Source organism: Panulirus ornatus, chromosome 29 (genome assembly GCF_036320965.1).
Source record: "Panulirus ornatus isolate Po-2019 chromosome 29, ASM3632096v1, whole genome shotgun sequence".
Lineage (NCBI taxonomy): Eukaryota > Metazoa > Arthropoda > Malacostraca > Decapoda > Palinuridae > Panulirus > Panulirus ornatus.
The window spans coordinates 15,844,676-15,868,847 of record NC_092252.1 but is presented as its reverse complement, the minus strand read 5'-3'; the positions used below and the strand labels follow the sequence as shown (position 1 = coordinate 15,868,847).

Here is a 24,172-nt window from a genome sequence, read left to right as displayed (position 1 = left end):
GCTATGAACGTAGGTTATATAATAATTATGCATATACTTGTCAGGTAGCATCAAGAGTTGAACCTTCAAGGAAAAAACATTATTGCTTTGTGCCCTCAGTTCCCTCTCAGAAATTGTTAATGCAGAGGGGAAGAATTTTCAGTCCACCTACTGCTCTTCTTAGCACTTTCAATGCTATGTATGTTGTATTTGTTTTCCCCCTCTTTCCATAGATAATACATATACTTGTTTCATGTAAGTAAAAGCCATTGGTGTTGCAAAAAACTTTATAAATAAACGCTGGGGCCATTTTATGTATTTTACATAAGTTTGAGATAAGACATGTAAAGATGAGACAATTCTTTATTCTTAACGCTACCTCACTGTGAGAAAGGTGATTATTTAAATACACATTTTTTTTCTTATATATTTACCTAATTGCTTCTCCCTCCTTTGCAAGATCAGGAATCAGGTAAAGAGGCCCATTCACTCTGGCTTTCATTTATAATGTAACGAAACCAAAGCCTACAATCCACAGACTATTCCATGGTTTACTCTGACCTTGGCATATACCCTGGTTCAGCCCATTGACAGCACATCTGTCCAGTTTATTCTATCCCATGCACACCTTTCACCCTCCTGAATGTTCAGGTTCCATTACTCCAAAGCCTCTTTCTTTCCATACTTTCATCTCCATCTTCCCCATCATTCCTCCTCTCCTGACATGAGGATGATCTTATTATTTTTCACTTATCCTTCCCTTCTTACAAGACACACCATATTTGCCACCCTATTATCCAGCACACTCAACAGTCCTTCAAAATATTCTCTCCATTTCTTTTTCACCTCTTTGCCTGTTACCTCTTCCCCATCTGCTCCCTTCAGTGTCACTCCAATATGTTCTGTTCTCATATACTTCACATCATACCAAAATAACTCATTCCTTCTGAAGTTCTTTGATTCTTTCTTACTTCATCTCCCATTTGTCCTGTTTTCCAGTTTATATGCCTTTGCCTTGCCTTCATGCTGCTTTCTCTTGCTTCTCCAGTCACTTTCACTACTTTCCTGCAGACTCTGTATTGTACTTTATCATGCAACCCCAAGACTCCTATTATGGGGCCCCTTTTAGCTTCAAGACTGCATTCTACACAGGAAGAGGAAAGTAATGAACTTTCCATCTGTTGATAGTGTTACACCCTCACCAAAGGTGAATTCTCACCGGAAGTGCAACCAAGTGTAGGAGGAGTCCAGCGTAATAGCACTTGGGTGTTCTTATTTTCTTGCTCTACGATCCCTTTCCATAGGCTCCCACTGTGCTTAGGAAATTAACCACCTCCAATGTGCAGGAACACAGGTCAAGAAATGCACTAATGTTGTTTGTATATATGTGTAGGTCAGTTGAGAAGTAAGTGTTCAATATGGAAGCTGCATCTTGAACCAGAGGGTCTTGTAACATGTTGAATTAGTGTTTGAAATTTTGAGGGAGTGGGTGTTGCCTAGAGAGCAGACAAGAAATTGCAACGTATAAATGCCAGCTGTTTCAGATGGATGTTTGGTTGGATGGAATTTGACTGGATTAGGAAGGTGGTTGTTTAGTGCTTGTTGGTATTTTACGGTGTGTGTATGTTTTGTTAGTATTATTTGTTTGGATAATGGGGATCCCTAACTATAGGATGTTGACATGTGAAGTAGAGAAAGTTTTAATTTCTACTAGAGGTTTGATTGTTGGTTAAGGTGTGGTTTGGATGGAAGGGGTCAAGTACTTTAGTAAAGAACTGAGTACTGAGCATATTGAAAGGGAGATTGTATTTAGAGGGTTTTGTTGTGTGTTGTCAATAGTTACGAAGAAAATTGTTTTGGCTGCTGGAGGCGGTTGGCTGGTTGTATACATTAAGGTTGTTGAATGGGTGCATTTGATGAATAAGTAGTCCATCTTTGGGATTTTGTGGGCAAGTGTTGACCCGTTCAGGATGATGGGCACTGCAATCTCATGGTTGTTGGGCATGTTAGTCAGGTTCTGCAACTGGGAAGAGTATCTCGGAAGGCAGGTGGAAAGGGGAAGTATATAAGTGTTGATGGATGTTGTAATTAATCCTGTGTAGATTAATTTCATGGATTGCATTTAAAGAGTGTTGTCAATGTTTGTATTGTTTTGTCCTGGGAACAGTGTCTGTGAATTTGTTGTTGTGGTGTACATCATGACTTCCTGTTGTCTGTCTTGCCTTGGGGTTGTTTCACAATATAAAGGGGGTAGCAGTGATCTGCATGTAAGTTTTGTTTCCTGGATGAGGACTTTGTATATGCTCTCGAAGAAGGTTGAGTACTTTTGTAATGCAGTTACTGAATTTCATAATGCTTAGTGTGTAAGTGAGTTTCCATGGAGTTGTGCATTTTGTGCTACTGCTTGAAGAGACCCTATCTTAAGAGGGTGAAATGAGTGTTTGCACATGGGTGGGTGTTGCATGTTCTTGATTTTAAGAAGTATTTTATGAAGGGCAGTGATGTGCACTGAAGCTGTCACCACTGTAAGCAGCTGAAGCATCTGACAGAGTAGTGCTTTTTGGTGATGAGGGTAAGGCACTGAGGGCAAATAAACTCTTGTGGTATTGGGTTGAGGTTAATGTTGTCAGCTTGTATTAGTAGCTGGAGAACAGTGGCTGAAATTTTATCTTCCAGTGGAGAAAAAACATTACCAGGGATTGCTCAAGGGTGTCCTTTATGAAAGAACAGAGTAACTTGTACTTCTCTGGGGCAGGACGCTGACTGGTGAATCTCTTCTCACACTTCAGTTGGGCACACTGGCATTCTAAGCTGAGGTACACAGCAAGGGTCTCCAGGGTTGGGCTGCTTTTCTCAGTGCCACCTCTTGAAGGCATAACTCTCCGGCACATATACAAACTTATGTACATCCTCTACAAACAATTCATCCACTCTATCCTAAACTATGCCTCATATGCGTGGTCATTCACCATACCAAAAGCTGATATAATATTGCTGCACTCTAAGCAAAATGGTATTATCAGAACCTAACACTAACTTTGAAACAATAATTGATTATAGACAATATCATTGAATTCCTGGAAGAAAATGGATTAATAACTGACTATCAACATGATTTCTAAAACAAAAGATTAGGTTCAACGAATCTGGCAGAATCTTACTGGATTTCATCCACTTGAGATTACACTGTAATGAAATGTCACCTGTGGTGAGATGTATCATTGTCAGATGACAAAAAAAGCACACTTTAACAAAAGAACTTATTACTTCAAAGGAGTCCACCTGTCCCTGCTACTCAGTGTGGCGTATCCTTTATCTCAGTATAACAACACAACCATGTACAAATGTACGCAATCACCTTGCAACTATCCTATCTAACTCTGAAACGGTAGCCTTCCAGGATATCTGAGTATTTTGTTAGACTTCGTATGGCCTTCACCCACTCCTCAATCAATATTAGTGCAAACTTCAACCAACTCATATCCCACACTGCTGTTCTTCTCCATGTGCTGCACACTTCATAGCCTGATGGCTTACTTTTAGCCACCACCAACAGCTCTGAGACATTTCCTCCAAAATGGATCTCTGGAAGCAAACATCAGCTTTGCAGACATGTTGAGCTACTATAGGAAGTAACAGTTAATAATGTAGACATCATTTACAGTATTTTCTAAATACTTTACAGGAGAATTCTCAATTATTTTATGAATAATGAAAATACATCATTCAAAAAAAATAAATCCAAGTTTCAGCTTTAGTCTTTTTTGAAACTGTAAATATCCCTCGAATCCTGGTTGTATATTACACACCTAAATGTGTTTTATCAGTAAATTTATTAAAAACAATAAATATCAATATAAATTCTTCTACATACATATGATAGTGGATCATAGGGTGGGGGAGGGGGCGAAAATTCTGGGGGCCTTGAAGAATGTGTGGAAGTCGAGAACATTATCTCAGAAAGCAAAAATGGGTATGTTTGAAGGAATAGTGGTTCCAACAATGTTGTATGGTTGCGAGGCGTGGGCTATGGATAGAGTTGTGCGCAGGAGGATGGATGTGCTGGAAATGAGATGTTTGAGGACAATGTGTGGTGTGAGGTGGTTTGATCGAGTGAGTAACGTAAGGGTAAGAGAGATGTGTGGAAATAAAAAGAGCGTGGTTGAGAGAGCAGAAGAGGGTGTTTTGAAGTGGTTTGGGCACATGGAGAGAATGAGTGAGGAAAGATTGACCAAGAGGATATATGTGTCGGAGGTGGAGGGAACGAGAAGAGGGAGACCAAATTGGAGGTGGAAAGATGGAGTGAAAAAGATTTTGTGTGATCGGGGCCTGAACATGCAGGAGGGTGAAAGGAGGGCAAGGAATAGAGTGAATTGGAGCGATGTGGTATACCGGGGTTGACGTGCTGTCAGTGGATTGAATCAAGGCATGTGAAGCGTCTGGGGTAAACCATGGAAAGCTGTGTAGGTATGTATATTTGCGTGTGTGGACGTATGTATATACATGTGTATGGGGGGGGGTTGGGCCATTTCTTTCGTCTGTTTCCTTGCGCTACCTCGCAAACGCAGGAGACAGCGACAAAGTATAATAAAATAATAAATAATACATATGATAAATCCAGTGCACTTCACATATATATATTATACCTCCAAGACCCTTTCAGAGAAGGATCCTGTGGCAGTCATGAATAAATAAATAACATATATACACATGTATCTAGAATAGTACTTATGTGTAATTTTGATAAAGCCCTATACAAATATTCATTGTAATTTCTCTCAACTAAGCTGCTTAAGATTCTATTGATCTCAGTTCAGAAGAAATATGATAAAAGAATTGTGATTTCACTTTGATAAATATTTTCATAGCTAACGAAAATAAGTCAATCACTCCAGAGCACCTGATACATGTATCCAAATGCAATATTCAGAAAATGCACACTACCTTATAAATTCTAATAAGTACCATCATGTTATCTGAAGATATTTATAACGATATTTGCATAATCCCTAGCATGTGTACATATTGCTTCCAGTTCCTGATTTCAAAGTCTTAAAATAATTGTCAAAACTATACAATGCTTTCTACTCAACATTTTTGCATGGGAGCTTTCTTCAGTGCAAGAAGAGCTGTTAACATTACATGGCATAGTATTATGATTACTGTAATCATGTTCATATTACACAAGAACTTAACTGTTGAACTTTTTCATGGTTAAAGTCCATAGTTGAATTTTTATGAAATTCGAAAAATCACAGGTGTTATTCCAACTCCTAAATTAAACAGGAAAAAGTTCAATTAAGAAAGAATGATTGCCATTACACTATAGCTATACTCAATGGTTTACTACACATCCTAATAAACTATACTCTTCAAATTAAATCTATTTTCAATTCTAAGTCTTTCATTGGTTTCTCTTACCAAGTGTTTACTGGAGAACAGACCTTTTGTAATATACTTCTGCCAGATTTGGGTATGGGGTAAATTTAGTTAATTCTTCTATACAGTACTGCATACCAGATTTGAGTATGGGGTAAATTTATCTTGTACTTCAATACAGTACAGCATATCATGGTGTCTCTCAAGAACCCATATACTTCTACTCAAGGAGGAAATTTATTATGTCAAGGGTTATGAAGGTATCAAAAATGTTACAGTACAAAAGAGGCCACAAAATTTATATTTGATTAATTCCAAACAAAATTAGGTGCTTTATGGCAAGATTTCAGTCCATGTTAAAGCTCTTAATAATTCTGTTTTTCATTGGGCAAGAAGAATCTTTGTTGCTTAGTCTTTAACAGGAATAGTTTGTCTCAGTCCTGTGTGTTAGGTTGTATCCTGGAATGTCAAAATTTTCTCCATCAACAGTATGGATAATTCCAGGACTTTAATTGACAGCCCAATGTAACTTTATTGCCAGTCCAGGGTCTTCAATATTGCTCACTTCTATGGTTAGAGACTCCATTCTTCACACCCTCAATTAAATTTCTTACCTATTTCAAGCTTAACCTAACCTTCTCATTGCTACTTCTCATCTCAAGGCTGGAAAGTTCATCTCACTTAAAAGTTTCACCAAGTAATGAGTAATTTCCTAGTGGCCTTGCAACATCTCAGCATGATACTGGAAGGCCTGTCTATTCATGAATTATTGAATAATTTAATATCCTTGGCCTTTATGCATGAAGAAGTTTCTCAAAGGTTTTGTCCATGAAATTGACTGGGTGATTCATTTACATTTTTTTATTCATTTATTTATTTTGCTTTGTCGCTGTCTCCCACGTTAGCGAGGTAGCGCAAGGAAACAGACGAAAGAATGGCCCAACCTACCCACATACACATGTATATACATACACATCCACACATGCACATATACATACCTATACATTTCAACGTATATATACATATACATACACAGACATATACATATATACCCATGTACATATTCATACATGCTGCCTTCATACATGTGCAAAACTATTTCAGCGTGGATTCACATATGATAACCATCCTTTTAGAACAGTCTTATTTATTAAGGTCACCAGAGAAAGTAGTTTTGGAAATGGAAAGTCAACTTCTGAGTTTTACAATGATTCATATCTGCCTTTGAAAGTGTTGCTACAGGTATTAGTATCTTTTATGAGAAGCTTTACAACTTACAATGAGCAAAGATTCCTTTCATCAAAATCTTACATTATCATATCTGTTCCTAATTTGGAATTCTTATATTCTGCCTCTTATTCTTGCTGGATAATGCAAAATTATTTATATGTGGACTCTTAAATAATACCCATCCTTTTAGAACTGTCTTATTCTCTGAGATATTCAGAAAAAGTGCTTTTGAGAATTGAAAGTCAACTTCAGAGTTTCACAGTTATTCATATCTGTCTTAGAAAGTGCTGTTGCTACTAGTATTGGTATCTTTTGAAAGATGCTTTACATCTAAGAAAGAGCCAAGATTCCTCTTGCATTAAAAGCTTACATTATTATATCTGTTCTTAATTTAAAATCCATCAATTCTACCCCTTATTCTTTATGGATAATTCAGGGTACCATGGATATTTATTTACATGGTGATCCAGTAAAATTACTTCCTTTGGAGGGGTAACATGCAACTCAGTATGTAAACTTATCAAAATTTATATCAAATTTATAATCAAAGCTTTGATTATAAAATTGGCTACTCTGTTTACAAAACCAGCAGAGTAATCAGTTTTGAAAAAACTCTTTACTATGGGAATCAAGATTTTCTTTTTTTATTTTTTTCATGTGAGGGTTGAGGGAATTCAGTGTACATTACTACAAATTAAATGATCGCATTGATGAGTACAGTAATCATGTGGATGAAAAGCCATATTATCTCTAAATGCGCTTCTGATATTTTGACAAAGAAAGCAAATTGGCAGTAACCAAATTTCCATTTAAAAAAGGAAATATCATCACAGCTCATTCAACAACAGGAGAAGAGAAGTACATGTATCTACCTCTGAGAGACACTTCCACAGTTAGACAGTTATAATCCCTAAGGAAGCACTGCTAGCTTACTAATTCTTTATTTTTGCTCTTACTTAGACATGTCAATCATATATACTTGTTGGGTGGGAGGACTGAAGTGATGGTGCTGTCACCAATGGCAGTTATGGAAGTTTTTGTTACCATTTGTTTGCAAAGAAAAGAAGTAAAAACCAGCAGCAGGTTCTTTGCTTTGTTGTTTCTGGAACACTATTGCAATCTGGACTTTCGTTTCATGGATAGTCAAATACTTGACTTACAGGGCAGATAATGGCACTTAACCCATTCCTTGTTCCTGTCAAAGTGCAGAAGTAAAGCTCAGAGGCAAAACCAATGTTCTATATACAGCATCAATGGCAGTTTCACTCTAGAACCAAGGGCAGCTTTCACTCCTTTCCATTTATTGTGTAGTGAGACCTGTCTTTCTCTTACCTGATATAATCTCTCATCACACCTGCACTAATTTTCCATCAATAGTTATTCAACATTAACAACAGATACAACAATATTCAGCTATGCTCTTTGCCATACTTTTAGCATTCAAAATCAAGGCACACAACGAACATCTTTGATAACATTAAAAAGTATACTATGATTCTTCTTCAGATTCTAATGACTAGATAGCTACTTCATTTCTCTTATTGTGCTGTTATATGGAATGCATCTTTAAAGTGAACACTATGATGAAGCTTATTATTTGTACAAAATAATAATTTTCTACCTACCAAAGGTTTAATATGAACTTCTACTTAATTAGATCACTTCTAGGAACCCATAAAAACTTCTGCAACTGGCATGTTAATAACAGCAGTAAGTAGAGGCCGTGATGCTTTTCCTTTCACCACAAACACACGAACAGTGTCTGATATTCCTAGCTCTGATATGCAAGTAATGAGAGTCTCTGCCACATGAATTATGCCTGGTACAAGCATTGGAATCTGAAAAGATTAAACAGGATGTCTCAGACATTCAAGAACTATAGAATATACAGCTAAATCTCTCTGATATATAATTAGCCTTTCTGAGCAGGTAGTGTGATATCACATCAAATATATGAAAGTTAATTTCATTATGTCCACCCCCAGCTTCATCTATAAGAGGTAAAACTTCCATCTTTTATAACAACTCAAACCTTAAAAGCATGGCATACAGGTAGGATTAGTTTAGATCCTAAGACAGGATATTATCATACTAACAGAAATATGAATAATCTGTTTTAATATAAATCAGTCATATTGTCTATCACTTATTAGGAAAAAATTCAGAATTTTGTCTCAGAGGTAAAGATGGGAATATGAAACAGGAAACATCACCCTCTCCACCCTAGTCAAGCTAAAGTTTTAACATGAATATGAATACTGTGATGATTATTTACCTTATCTGAAGTCCCACTTGCAGCCCTTACTGTAATAGTGAAGACATCCTACCAAATGCAAGCTTCCTTCAATTGGTAAAGAGGAACATTACACCTTGTGCTATTGTAGTTTCTTGAATGGTTTGGTTTGTCAGTGAAAAAAAAAAATGGAAGCTAAATTCCCTCACTTTGCTTTACCTAATGTAGATCTTCTTGTAGCTTTTAAGATTATCAATGAACACACTGCCTGAATATGCCATTGTCCTGCTAAATACATGAAAAAATGTAACTTCTGAGGAGAGTCTGAAAAAATCTGCTTTAAAACAATGATGTAAACACCAACTAAGCTGTAACCACTTCACACAAAGTGCCATGACATCATGTTGGCCAATCCTTAAACCACATCATCCCCTCAGTTTCGGACCCCAAAGGTGATCCAAACTCCTATGAGAACAGTGGAGGGCAAATGATTGGTCTAAGCTTAAAAAAAGGCATTTCACCAGCTCAAAGCATACTTCTGAAATGTCATAAAAAATTTCTTGAAGCGCCAGCAGTAGAACCAACATTTCCAAATTAATTTTCTCCAAAAGGCAACCATATGGAAAACTCTTCTCTAGTTGAAGTTCAAGCATGGCTCAATCTTCCTACAGCTGCATTTCTCTGAGAAGGTCTTTAGGCAAATATCTATTGGCAAAAGTCCTGCTAGAACTTCAAAAGCTATCTGACTCTTTTACAGGTCATGAGCACTAACTGAGTAATACATTCTCTAAACATATGCTATCTTTCTGCCAATCAACTATGAAATGTTTTTCCATGTACCTGAGGGGATCTAGAATTAGCCAAAAGCTTTTTATGTGATAACTTGAGCAGTATAATTCAAGTACTACCAAGGTATAAAAACTGGACAAGGAAACACTTTCTCCCAAAGGAAAACTTCCTTTGAAATAAGGCAGTTTCATTCTTAGCTTACTTAAACTAAATAAAGAGGCAATTCCCATAAAAAACAATTAACCCCTACCCCTCCTAAGGACATTTCTAGTAGCTAACCCTGCCAACAACAGGCTCTACAATCCTGAATCTTCCAAAAATGAATGAATGTAAAATTTCCAAGTCTACAATGAATCCAACAGCTTGCTCAAAGATCAAACAGGCTCACTCCCTACAGAATTTTGGCCCAAAATAAAAAATCATCTAAGATAATCTCAACTAGAGATTTACATGAGCCTGTATTACTCAACTGGCTTTGAATTCACCAGTTTATTAGGTGACTTGTCAAAATATAACTAATACTCAGTAATCAGGAAAATCTATGATAACTATGTATTTTGCAATCAGTAATATGTTAAAACTCATAATCATATGGCATGAGTTCAAATCTGAGGCAACTATGCCTCAGAACAAAGATTCTGTATATCTGAAAAAAATTCAACTTGTAGTAACAGCAGGCATCCTAGATACTGATCAGGGATAACAGCCACAGTCTTGAAAAAGGGACTAATCAAGGACCATCCCTACTACGTTTACTTCAAATTGGCCCTGTAGTTTCATAAAAGATTCTTTGAAGTGAACTGTTAACTCAATAGGCCTCTTGCATCATCACCAAACCATAATTTTAAAAGAAAAACCTATTTCACAAATTACATAACTTGTAATTCTTTGGCTAAAATTGAAATCTGAATACTCAGACATACATATAGATACACATGTACATATTCATACTTGCTGCTTTCATCCATTCCCGTCACCACCCCACCCCCATGAAATAGCAGACTACACCGACAAAGATGTATAAAGTGCTTTGACAGATATGTTACTTAGACACTAATTACCTGAATGTAGGATTTGTCAACATTATAGACACGGTCATCACAATGGAAGATAACTGCCAACTGTAGGGATGGTGACACTGAGGAGGTGTTTTGCAGCTCAACTCGAAGTTTAAATGTTGGTCCCAGTCCTAAAACCTGAAAAAAGAATTTCATCTCATTACCTAATCATATTTCATAAAGTTCTTCCTGCCATATGTCATATCAAAACTGACCTGCAAACCCTGACCAAAGACAATTCATAGAGGTTTTCTCGGCCTACCTTGTAACCATTCTGTGTTCTCTCTCAGACTTCTACACACCATGCGCTTTGTGCCAAATGAAGAAATGTTTAAATTGAACAGATGTAGACCATCCCAGTGATGAAAAAAGGTGAGATGCAAACGAAATTCATGCTATACAAAGAAGAGAGTAAAAATTCTATAATGAGACTGATTAGAGGATGGGAGTTGAAGAAAGCAGAGGAGAAAATGAGTCATTCTTGATAGTGCAGAATAAGCCAATAAGAGCCACAAATGAAGAAGAGGAAAGCAAACCCACCTGTGCAGACAGCTTAAGGGGCTCCGTCTGAGAGAGAGATACAGGATTGCTGCTTGTTTCTAATGCCTGAACATAAGCACGGGCTGTGTTGAGTCGCAGACGGTACAAGTCATGTTGGAACACTCTATGCATCACTGAAAGCAAAAATATTTTGATATGATATTCAAGAAAAGAGTAAAGTTGGAACATGACTTATCTTGGTTATGATGGAGAAGGTGAAAATGTAATGCTATCCATAGAAAGTCATACATAATTAACCTTGCTATGTAGAGGAAAGACCAAGACAGATTATGAATTGAGAAATATTAAATAAATAAATTTTTCCATTAAAGAAAATAAGGATGTATCATAAAATATATATATAAAAAAAGAAAAAAAAAAAAAAAATATATATATATATGTGTGGAAGTCGAGAACATTATCCCGGAAAGCAAAAATGGGTATGTTTGAAGGAATAGTAGTTCCAACAATGTTGTATGGTTGCGAGGCGTGGGCTATGGATAGAGTTGTGCGCAGGAGGATGGATGTGCTGGAAATGAGATGTTTGAGGACAATGTGTGGTGTGAGGTGGTTTGATCGAGTAAGTAACGTAAGGGTAAGAGAGATGTGTGGAAATAAAAAGAGCGTGGTTGAGAGAGCAGAAGAGGGTGTTTTGAAATGGTTTGGGCACATGGAGAGAATGAGTGAGGAAAGATTGACCAAGAGGATATATGTGTCGGAGGTGGAGGGAACGAGGAGAAGAGGGAGACCAAATTGGAGGTGGAAAGATGGAGTGAAAAGGATTTTGTGTGATCGGGGCCTGAACATGCAGGAGGGTGAAAGGAGGGCAAGGAATAGAGTGAATTGGAGCGATGTGGTATACAGGGGTTGACGTGCTGTCAGTGGATTGAATCAAGGCATGTGAAGCGTCCGGGGTAAACCAAGGAAAGCTGTGTAGGTATGTATATTTGCGTGTGTGGACGTGTGTATGTACATGTGTATGGGGGGGGTTGGGCCATTTCTTTCGTCTGTTTCCTTGCGCTACCTCGCAAACGCGGGAGACAGCGACAAAGTATAAAAAAAAAAAAAAAAAAAAAAAAAAAATATATATATATATATATATATATATATATATATATATATATATATATATATATATATATATATATATTTATACTGAATAAATTAGTGATGAATCTTTTCCAAACATTAATGCTTCTGCAGATTTCATAGTTAGAAGTCCTAAACATGATCAAATTCAGTAAATAGAGTTCTACTATCTAAATGTTAAAGGTAAAGTTGATGCTGTTATCTTATCATAATCTAAGGAATTAGTTACATTCAAACTAAATTTTAAAATTGGTAAAGATATCATAACAATCATTTTGGCCTGTTACATGGCTGAAGTTCATCCCAAGGAAATGCAAAGTAATTAAGATGAGATACAGTAAAAGATGGCCCTCATATGACTAAATTCTGGCAAGAAATGTATCACTGTAAATAAATGTGTGTGAGAAGGACTTGGGTGTCACCTCTGTATCCAACCTATCACCAGAATGTTAAATCAGGAAAGATGCCAAGGCAAAGAGTCTTCTGGGTAATGTCAGAAATGTTGAGTACATGGATGAGATATTCACTAAAACACTTGACAGCTTCTTCCTGTCTTCCTTATTTCTTATGCTTTTAGTTACTTCAACATTGACAATCACCCAATTTTGATAGGCTATTCTCCTTCTCATCCATATCAGTCTAGAAATAACTTCTTTAAATTCTTTCACACATTCCCACATCTCCTCCATACTCAAGTGACTTCCCCTCCTTTGCCCTCATCCTCATACTGCCCCTGGATTTTACCCTGACATTTTCCAAACCATTCTTCCCTATTCCTTTTGAGTTTCGTTTCACTTAAAGCCAGATGATCTAAGATATTGTTCTAAAACACAGTACCTATCTCTCCCTTCTTCTAATTCGGGTTACATCCACAAATATTCATACACCCTAGCCTGAATCTTCAGGGAGGAATCCTCTCTAGACTCTTTCTTCTGTTCTTTCCTTTGGAAAGTGACGGTACAAGGAGGGAAGGACTCTAGCACTAATTCCTGCCCCTATTAGCCACCTCTTACAACATGCAGAATATAAATTAGTTTTCTTACTTCCCTATCCATGGCCACAGGAAACTTGCGATGTAGGATAAAGCATCACGTGAGTTATGCATTGTCAAGTACTTTGTGAAAAATGAAAAAAAAAGGTTTGTATCTGTGTATTTCATTCCAGCAACCAACATGTATATCATCTCAAACAGAAATGTTACAAATTTTGCCAAACAACAACCATTTGCAATGAAAAAGTACAAAGGAACATGTGTATAACACACACTGCTTAACCTCTTAACTGGAAGAACAACAGGTTTGAACTTTGACAGCTTAACAGGGTAAAATCAGAGGTAAAATCCTAAAGTTTAGGATGCAATCCTTCATTTCAACATGGAAAATAAATACAAATCTGAAGACTTACACACTGAATTTTCTCTCTCACGCATCGTCTGATCAACAAACAGTTTCGTTTTCTTGGGTATGTTGAGCTTAACAGCAAGAGCCTGGGACGGTCCTTGGGTCTCCTCGATTTCAAAACGTGCAGTTCGCTTAAGTATTTTGACAAGAAGACCCCCACCTAAGATAAATATCAATCATTATATAAAATACTGCTATGAGTTATAGTACATTTTATTCTAATCGATTTTCAGCAGCATAGTATTGTGTTACTGTACATACTTTAATGAAAGCAATAATCGGTAGGGGAATATCAAAATAGTATATAACTAAAAATTCTAATCTACTTGGGCTGAATTTTCAACCCTGACTTAATATGCAAGAAAAGTAATAAAATATAAATAGCTCAAGAAAAGATTCTTCATCACACATGCAAGCACCTACCTCTTAAGTCATGTACCCTTTAGAAGCAGAAGTGTACTTGCACATTTGGGGCATATCTAAATTCTCTGACACAGTTTTCATATCAAGATAACTAAGGTACATCACATCACTCAAAAAGCAGTTTCTACACATCAGCATGATTATGTAACATATCATCCACAGTTTGGTCAACAATGACAGTAAACACCTTAACAGCTTACATAATTTGACAGAATAATTCAGAACTCTAACAATAAAATTCTTAGGTCCAGAAATACATTGAAGTGTTTAAGTCTTCATGTTTACTGTCTTAAACTATCTAATTTAGTGTTTAAGTCTTCATGCTTACTGTCTTAAACTATCTACTTTAGGAGTGAAGAGAAAGTCTGGCTTATCTAACAGCAAATATAATTCTCTCTTCAAAGAATACTTATGTTTACTACAGTGTATGCAGTATTTATGAAAATGACTGATGAATAATAACGTACTGTAAACTTGAATAATGTATCAGGAAGAAAACATGGGCATTACAAGAGAAAACGGTGATTCCTAACCCTTATATGGCTGCAAACATCATTTGATGTTGGCTTACAGGACAGCACCCAACTTCCTGTATTGTTTTACCTTTCCCCACATCTGTTTGAATATCACCAGACTTATCATATTATTAGCCTATAGAGGTCTGTTCTGTTGTTTCCAGACAGGCACAAAAAAAATAATCTTTCCTCTTCAATACCTCCACAATTGTCACTGTAGGTAAACAATAATAATCAAAATTGTTGGATGACTTGAGTGAGGAGTGGGGAATATTTATCATAAGTATCAGATGTTAAGGAAAGAGGAGAAGAATAGGTGAAGAATTATGTATACTGTGCCTAATTTTCTCTTTATGTAATCCTGGGGATTGTAAGCAGAGCTAGAATTTACAAACATTCAGGGGGTCCCTGGGTTATGAACAGGTTAGGTTCCCGGACCCTGTTCACCAACTGATCTGTTCATGAGTTGGAAAACAAAAAGAAATGCATTAAATTTGAGGAAATACCTATATATTAATGAAATAATGCATTAGGTATCATATTTCAAAGTAAATAGTTACTGGAACATCATATCAAATAACACTTAATGAAAAAAGATAGTTTGGCAGTCTTAAAGTATAAGTAACTGACTGTATGTCAGACTAGGAGTAAAATACTGTTTTTAGGAGCTCATTCTTATGTACAGGTGTTCATAGTGGGACACTTGCAAGTCAGGAACCCCCTTGTGTTTTGATGTGAAATATCATTCATAGAGCAGTGGAAAGTTTATCAATTAGTATGAAAAGTATAATATTTCTACAAATGTGCCAATGTAAGAAATAAGAACAGTGATACATACCAGCCATACTCCTACCTGCCACTCATTTTTAGTGTGGATGGTGCAATAATTCTAAATATATTCATATAATTCAATACCAATACTGTGCCTGTGTATGTAACAGAACAGTGTAAAGCCAAGTTCATCAGAAAGAGAGAAATAGTACCTCCCCTCTTATCTTGAGCTGCTAGATGTGTCAGCTACATTTCTTTCTGCTTAGATAGAACTCTACAAGGTCAACAAACTGGCAGTTATATTACTTTTTGTGTATGCCAGGCTATCAGTTCATACAGAAGAATCTTTTTTCAGACATGGTGATGTGTTTACTGACCCCATCCTGCCATACAAGAGTTAAAGGTATATATTTGGTTGAAAAAAAAAAATCTTTTCATAATGTACACAGAAAATCAGTGGGTAACAATCTCCATACCTTTCATAACCAGCACTAAAGTATTATCCTCTCGACCAAAGCGACCAAACTTCATGGCAGATATCTTGTCCTCTGTGTGTATGGTATCTACTAAATGTTTATCACGATAAATCATGACACGATGGTCAGCCATTCCTAGAGCAGTCAAAGTGAGGCCAAGTGTACGGATCTCGAGAGTTTCCATGCATGTTACAGGTGTTGGGAGCTTGAGGGACCATAAGCGTTTACCCTAAACAGTAAATGAAGTTGATTAGAAAGTTATCTCTTTCATACTTGAATTTCCTGAAGCTTTAAAAGATTCTCCACTTACCACTTCAGTGATTATGACAACTAGCATTTAATAAACTATCTAACTTCCTATGCCATGTTTGTAATTACCTACATTCAAAACATAGAGATACCCAAAGAAGGTTTTTTGCCATATGTCTTGTTAACTTTACTGCAAATTATGAAGAGAATTGATAAAGGCTTTTGACATTTTACCAATGCAAAGACTACTATACACAATAAATCATCAAAGGCTAAAGTAGAAGCATTACATTTTCCAAACTTGCACCATACATGCATTAAATGTAAATAGCCCTCTCAAGCAATGTTTACAGAGACCCAAATAAGGTCTCAATGAACATCAGCTTATGCCACAAATTAGAAAGATGTGGCACTAGTTGCATATTCTTAAATCAACTCCTGAGTGGCAAAGCCCCAAAATTTTAGTTATGAATAATGCTTGGTGCAGCTAATCTTTATCAAACTGTTAGAGATTTTAGTATAATGAAGCCTGATGACTGAATTACAAACCACATGGTCTTCAAAAGCTCGCCTTGTCCAATACAGGAAATAAGCTTTACAAGTAAGTTGTCCATAATTAGACACAGCTCATAAGAAGAGTGAATACACGACTCATCTGTTGATTCAGTATTGCTTAGTTTAAGATGACCACCATTTGGATATCATGCCAATAAAGTATTCATGCCTAACCTAAATGACAAGATCCAAAATTTTACAAATAAGGTAGTCATGCTTTTTTTAGGGGCAGGATCCCAAATCTTACATATGAAATGTTAGATTAGCCAATCAAAAATTGATTTACATAAAGATGGGCAATACTAGGACACAACTGCTTTGTAAGCAAGCAGAAAACCCATTTCTCTTCCACCAGGATCTACTATACAAAGCTAGTCGGCAAGGACTCCCACATCCCTGTTATTCCCACATAAACAAACACATCTAAATTAATAATGCTTGTGTTTAAAAAATGTTAGATGACAAAATAATCTTCTTCAACTACCTTAGAAGCAAGGAAACAATTTCTTTTCAGTCAGCCAGAATCTCAGCAGCTGGAAGACAATGTAAACCTATTCAGTAGCACCAATTGATCACCAAGTTAAATCTAATGCAAATCAATCTAAGTAAATTTTTCCATATGAAGTTAAGTTTCAAGTTAACAAATTCAAAAGTTAGAGGTGTTTTTCGAATGCATTCCTGATAAGAGGGGAAACACATACACTTAAATCTGCCTTGGTCATGTGCGGATTCTGTAGGTAGTCTAAAACTCCCCAAAATTTATCAATTCTACAAATCTTCAAAGAAATGTTGATAAAATCACACTTTCTAAGAAATCTAAAGCCATACTATCCTACAGAGTTATCAAACTTGAGCAGACTAAGAAGTTTCTATTCCAATGAAAAAAATAACTGATCTAGTAGATAAAGATAAGAAAATACTTCACGGCTTCTTTCATAAGATCTGAGGCCTCCTTCACAAAAATAACATCTGGATTTCTCAAGTCTCTGAGCTCTACTTGAGGTCACAAGACTCCTCCTCCTAGATAAGAAAGACAAGCTGGAGAAAAGTCTGAGAAGGCAAAACAAGTTACCCTATGTACTGATGACCATAAACTTAATTAAGTCACAGGTCACATGAATCATGAATCACTTTCATACAAAAAGCTAAATAATGGATGCTCAACTTTCCTTTAGTCAGACCCAACATTCTTTTCAGGATCAGCTACACTCAAATCTTCTGGGTAGTGAATTAAAGAACAAGCCTAAAGATTGCCTTAAGAATCAATATGGTCATAACCAAAAACAGTATTCAAATTGGAAGCTAATTAATCTATGATGTTTCGGGGTGAATGTGCTATTGTGTAGAAATGGGGAAGCAGCAGTTGACCAGAAATAGGAGTCAGAATCTCCTTTTATCAGACCTGAAGAGGCCCATATTCATATAATTACCGCAAAATGAATTTCCATCCACGGTACACATGATAGTCATGTGATACACATGATAGCCACCTTCCATGGAAAATGCAATTGGAGAGGGGATCCTGTTTGATCAAGGAGGGGATTTAAAAGCATATGCTATAAAAGTGCTACTACTGTGCAAAGTAAAGAAGTTTGAAACAGGAATAAGTTATCAAGTTTCAGCACCTCAAGGGGATACTCTAGTTTACTAGAAAATCCAAGTCTAACCCCATCTTCTTGTGGTGAACTTATCATTACACCCCTTAGGGGCGTAAGTAAAGTAGGAGGCATTGCCCAATTACATCAGAGCAATACTTTTAGGTTTGCACAAACACCTATGGTGTGCTGTCACTTTTAGTTTTTTGGCAATTTTGGAGCCTCTGCCTCTGGAAACACTGTGCTGGAGTTGCTCTCTGCCAGTGCCCTGTCAAGTGTGATGCACAAAAGGATAAGCAGCTGCAGTGAAGTTTACCAGTCGTGCTAAGGGTTAAAAGAGACAAGCGATTGAGGGCGATGACACTGAATGTAAATGGGATGGTTGGTGAGAGTAAAAGGGGGGAGATTGTGGAAAGGTTTAAAAGTTTTAGTGTGGATGTGCCAGGGATTGGGGAAACTCATATCCTTAGACAGGGTGTGTGGAGTGAAAGTGGAAATGATGAATGCAACTTATGGAAGGGCATAGATGGATGTGTGGTATGGACAGGAATGAGTGAAAATTATTGGGAAGAGGAGAAGAAGAACGTGCAAATCTGCTATCACCAAGAGTATGGGAGGGTATTACAGAGTATGGATGGAATGGGTCAAGAATAGTGTGGGGAAAAGGAAAGATTAGGATTGTGAAGTATGCATGGGTTGTGTATATGCACCTGTGAATATGAAAACTGCATAAGGTGAGGATGAAATGAAGGTATTCTGGAAAAATTTGAATGACTGTAGACATGGTTTTGAGAATGAGAGAAATGTGGTCATATTGGGTGACATGAATGCAAAAGTTGGATGTGATGAAATTGGTGAGATAGTTGGTAAATGGGGAGTGCTTGGAGTAAATGAGAATGGAAGTTATCTGGTGGATATTTGTGCTGATGGGGGCTTATTCCTTGCAAACACCTTTTTCAGCATAAGATGATCCTCAGATATACATGGAAGAGGAATGATGGAAGACAAGAGCAAAAGGCTTTGATTGACTATGTGGCAGTGGATGAAAGATTGAGAAAAGCTGTGCTAGATGCTAGTCATGGGAGGATTCTTTGGAGATTCTGACTATTTCATGGTTCTAGTGGGGATCAGGATCAGGGAGAAAGGGAGGTATGGTGTAAGGGAAAATGGAGAGGTAGAAGTGTTAGCAAGCAAGAAGATGAATCAGAAAAAATGCAGGGAGGATTATGAAAGGAAGGTTACTAAAAGCTTTTATGGAAGTGCAGTGAATGTAGGAAAGCAGTCATGTGTGAATGAGGTGTTTAAATCAATGTTTTGAGAAATACTATTAAAGGTTGTTGAATCAGTAGTCTGATAGAAGGTAGTGAGATACAGGAATGAAATAGGCAATGCAGGGTGGACAGAAGAGATTAGAAATGCTGTGGAAGAGAAGAAAAAGGTATGGTAGATTGCTCAATATGAATGTATCAGTCAACGTTCAGCATAGGAGGGAGGAAAAATACAAGATATGGAAGTGGAAAGTTAAGAAGCTGATAGAGGAAAGCAAAGAAAGAGTAGATGAAGATTTGGAAGGAACTTAAATGGAAAGTTTCAGGAAAATACGAAACTATACTGGAAGGAGGTGAAAAAGGAAAGAGGTGGATATAAGAGTGGAAATGTTGATGTGAGAAGTAAGAAAGGAGAGTTGCTGAATCAAAAGGAGGAAGTGAAAGGAAGATGGAAAGAGTATCTTAAAGAACTGATGAATGTGGAAGAAAGGGAGCCAGCAGTTCTTACACGCACTGGTATGGAGGATGGAAGAAAGAGGATACAAGTGCAAGGGCTTATAGCAAAAAGGGAGATAAGAAGAGCCATAATAAGGGTGAAGGTAAGAAAGGCAACTGGAGTGGATGGGAATATGCCTGAAATGCTGAAGCATGGAGTAGAAAGTGTGATAGAGTGGATGCATCTCATATGTAACTTAACATGGAAACAAAAGGTTGTGCCTGAGGATCAGGTGAAAGCTATTATCATTCCTTTATTCAAAGGAAAGGTGCAATGGATGCATGTAGCAATTATAGGGAATAAGTCTGTTAAGTATACCAGGAAAAGTGTATGCAAGAATATTAATTGATAAAGTGATGGAAGTGACTGAAAGCAAAATAACGAAAGACAAGGGGGTTTTACGAAAGGTAAGGAATGAGTGGATCAGATTTTTGTAGTAAAGATGACTGGAAAAGTATTCAGCGACAGGTAAGAAGTTGTATTCAGCTGTTATGGATCCAGAGAAAGCATATGACAATGAGCGGAATGATTTGTGAGATGTGCTCAGGGTATATGGTATAGGAGGATAACTGTTGGATGGTGTGAAAGCCTTATATAGAGGAGCAAATGCATGTGAAAGAGTGGATGGAGAGCTGAGCAAAACTTTTGGGATACATGTAGGTGTGAGACAGGGTTGTGTGATGGCACCATGGCTTTTTAATATACATATATATATGGATGAAGTGATAAGAGGTGAAAGCAAAACTAGGGAAAAGGGATGCAGAGATGGAATGTGGCAGTGAGATATGGTGGCTAGTGGCAAGCCTGGTTGAGGATGATACTATACTGTTTAACGAGAGTGAAGAGGAGTTGCAGAAGGTTGTAAGTGTGTTTTACAATGTGTGTAAGCATAGGTGATTGAAGGTAAATACAAGTAAAAGTAAAGAATGAAAGTATAGATTTTGTAAAAACTATATAGAATGAAAGAAGAATGTGTACTAAACTGTGCTATGAATATTGGGGGAAAAGACTGAAAGAAGTGAGAGAATTTAAGCATCTAAAGTAAGTGTGGTGATATGGAAGGAGAGATGAGGAAGAGAGCAGTACAAGGTAGAAGAGTCATTGGGTCCCTTAATAGAAGAATGAAGAGTAGAGATGTAAGTATGGAAGTGAAGAGAGGATTGAGGGACAGCATAGTCTTCCCAAACCTGATCAATGCAGTCAAAACAAGGGTATGGAATGAATCACAAAGGTCAAAAATCCAGGCTGTGGAAATGAGTTATTAGAGAAGAGTATGTGGTGTGACTAGATGGAATGAAGAAAACAATGAAAGGGTGTATGAGAGAATGCAAAGGGTGTGAATTATGGAGTGATAGAATGGATGAAATATAATACTTCGAGGTGGTTTGGGCATTTGGTAAGAATGCAAGACTGGGAGTTTGTTTACAGGGAGAGTGTATGATAGTATGTACAAATAAAGGGGTGGGTGTGAGTGGAAGACCCAACTGTGACATGGGCAAACAGGGTGGAGGAATAAAAGGGGGAGAGAAATAATGGAAGAATGCGTGGGGATGCCATGGCCACCCTTGATGGGAGTTCCCTGAGGGAACAGGCATCAGAGATATAGACAGATAGATGTTATTAAAGATCAGCTTATACTGTCCCATGTAAGAGATGTAAGGGAAAATAATAAAAAAAGGAATTAGCAATATCTGAGGGATAGTGGGGTATCTATAAAAGTGTAGTAAATCATCAAGGGAGCTACTATGGAGCTTTGATCTACAAAACTAGCTTGAAAAATTACAATCCCTTTAGTTTCCTCATGGCAATACCTTCATGGGCAGATGACTGAGGCAAAATGATTCACTACCTATATCAATAAATTTTCTCATTCAACAAAATCTGAAAAAAAACCTTATTGCTTCCATACATAATTTATCTCTCAGTTATCATTCCTACTTGTATCTTTTATTTTGCGGTTCATTTTTTTTTCATAATTACTAAAAAATTCTTTTCCTGACTTAAAACATGGGTTTATGGCAGTAAACCAGTCAACCATCAAGACTTTCTTCTCTATATTCTGCATCAAATACACAAAATTACCCATCAAATTAATTCAAATATTCATTACGTAAAGCACAACATAAAATGGGTTACCTTGTTGTTAAAAGAATGAAGGTTTTGATCCATGGTGGCTACAATGATGCTCTTGTCTCGTCGCAGCAAACCTACTGGCTGGGATGTTAGCTCAGCAGTAGGTCGGCCAATTTTTGTCCCACGCTTTAGAGTGTAAATCTGGCCATTGCGGCATGCCACTATAATGCGGTATTCGACATCATACAAACCAGACACTGACAGGAACACTGGGACACTTGGCAGACTCATCTAGGTTAAGAGAATGGTTACTGCTAAGACATAGGAAAACAGCATCACTATTCCCTGTTTCAGTGTAGAATTTCTTGAATGCAAAAAATACATAGATATATGTATAGGGTGTTTTGGTCGAGGTGGTGTGCAAAGTGAGAGGGTTAGGGAAAATGATTTGGTAAACAGAGAAGAGGTAGTGAAAGCTTTGCGGAAGATGAAAGCCGGCAAGGCAGCAGGTTTGGATGGTATTGCAGTGGAATTTATTAAAAAAGGGGGTGACTGTATTGTTGACTGGTTGGTAAGGTTATTTAATGTATGTATGACTCATGGTGAGGTGCCTGAGGATTGGCAGAATGTGTGCATAGTGCCATTGTACAAAGGCAAAGGGGATAAGAGTGAGTGCTCAAATTACAGAGGTATAAGTTTGTTGAGTATTCCTGGTAAATTATATGGGAGGGTATTGATTGAGAGGGTGAAGGCATGTACAGAGCATCAGATTGGGGAAGAGCAGTGTGGTTTCAGAAGTGGTAGAGGATGTGTGGATCAGGTGTTTGCTTTGAAGAATGTATGTGAGAAATACTTAAAAAAGCAAATGGATTTGTATGTAGCATTTATGGATCTGGAGAAGGCATATGATAGAGTTGATAGAGATGCTCTGTGGAAGGTATTAAGAATATATGGTGTGGGAGGAAAGTTGTTAGAAGCAGTGAAAAGTTTTTATCGAGGATGTAAGGCATGTGTACGTGTAGGAAGAGAGGAAAGTGATTGGTTCTCAGTGAATGTAGGTTTGCGGCAGGGGTGTGTGATGTCTCCATGGTTGTTTAATTTGTTTATGGATGGGGTTGTTAGGGAGGTAAATGCAAGAGTTTTGGAAAGAGGGGCAAGTATGAAGTCTGTTGGGGATGAGAGAGCTTGGGAAGTGAGTCAGTTGTTGTTCGCTGATGATACAGCGCTGGTGGCTGATTCATGTGAGAAACTGCAGAAGCTGGTGACTGAGTTTGCAAAAGTGTGTGGAAGAAGAAAGTTAAGAGTAAATGTGAATAAGAGCAAGGTTATTAGGTACAGTAGGGTTGAGGGTCAAGTCAATTGGGAGGTGAGTTTGAATGGAGAAAAACTGGAGGAAGTGAAGTGTTTTAGATATCTGGGAGTGGATCTGGCAGCGGATGGAACCATGGAAGCGGAAGTGGATCATAGGGTGGGGGAGGGGGCGAAAATCCTGGGGGCCTTGAAGAATGTGTGGAAGTCGAGAACATTATCTCGGAAAGCAAAAATGGGTATGTTTGAAGGAATAGTGGTTCCAACAATGTTGTATGGTTGCGAGGCGTGGGCTATGGATAGAGTTGTGCGCAGGAGGATGGATGTGCTGGAAATGAGATGTTTGAGGACAATGTGTGGTGTGAGGTGGTTTGATTGAGTGAGTAACGTAAGGGTAAGAGAGATGTGTGGAAATAAAAAGAGCGTGGTTGAGAGAGCAGAAGAGGGTGTTTTGAAGTGGTTTGGGCACATGGAGAGGATGAGTGAGGAAAGATTGACCAAGAGGATATATGTGTCGGAGGTGGAGGGAACAAGGAGAAGAGGGAGACCAAATTGGAGGTGGAAAGATGGAGTGAAAAAGATTTTGTGTGATCGGGGCCTGAACATGCAGGAGGGTGAAAGGAGGGCAAGGAATAGAGTGAATTGGAGCGATGTGGTATACCGGGGTTGACGTGCTGTCAGTGGATTGAATCAAGGCATGTGAAGCGTCTGGGGTAAACCATGGAAAGCTGTGTAGGTATGTATAT

The 24,172-nt window shown here is 37.5% G+C and overlaps 1 protein-coding gene across 1 annotated transcript in view; it reads right to left on the bottom strand.

Annotated features, from left to right (window-relative positions):
* Positions 1–57: 57 nt before the first annotated feature.
* BBS1 (Bardet-Biedl syndrome 1) overlaps positions 58–24,172 on the bottom strand; it is a 39,444-nt gene continuing 15,329 nt past the window's right edge. Inside the window, exons 7-12 of the mRNA XM_071679308.1 lie at positions 22,182–22,409; positions 15,883–16,111; positions 13,702–13,857; positions 11,209–11,342; positions 10,672–10,806; positions 58–8,426 (exon numbers count right to left, since the gene is read on the bottom strand). Of these exons, the coding sequence (XP_071535409.1) occupies positions 8,253–8,426; positions 10,672–10,806; positions 11,209–11,342; positions 13,702–13,857; positions 15,883–16,111; positions 22,182–22,409 (1,056 nt within the window). The 3' untranslated portion in view covers positions 58–8,252. The remainder of the gene's footprint in view (positions 8,427–10,671; positions 10,807–11,208; positions 11,343–13,701; positions 13,858–15,882; positions 16,112–22,181; positions 22,410–24,172) is intronic.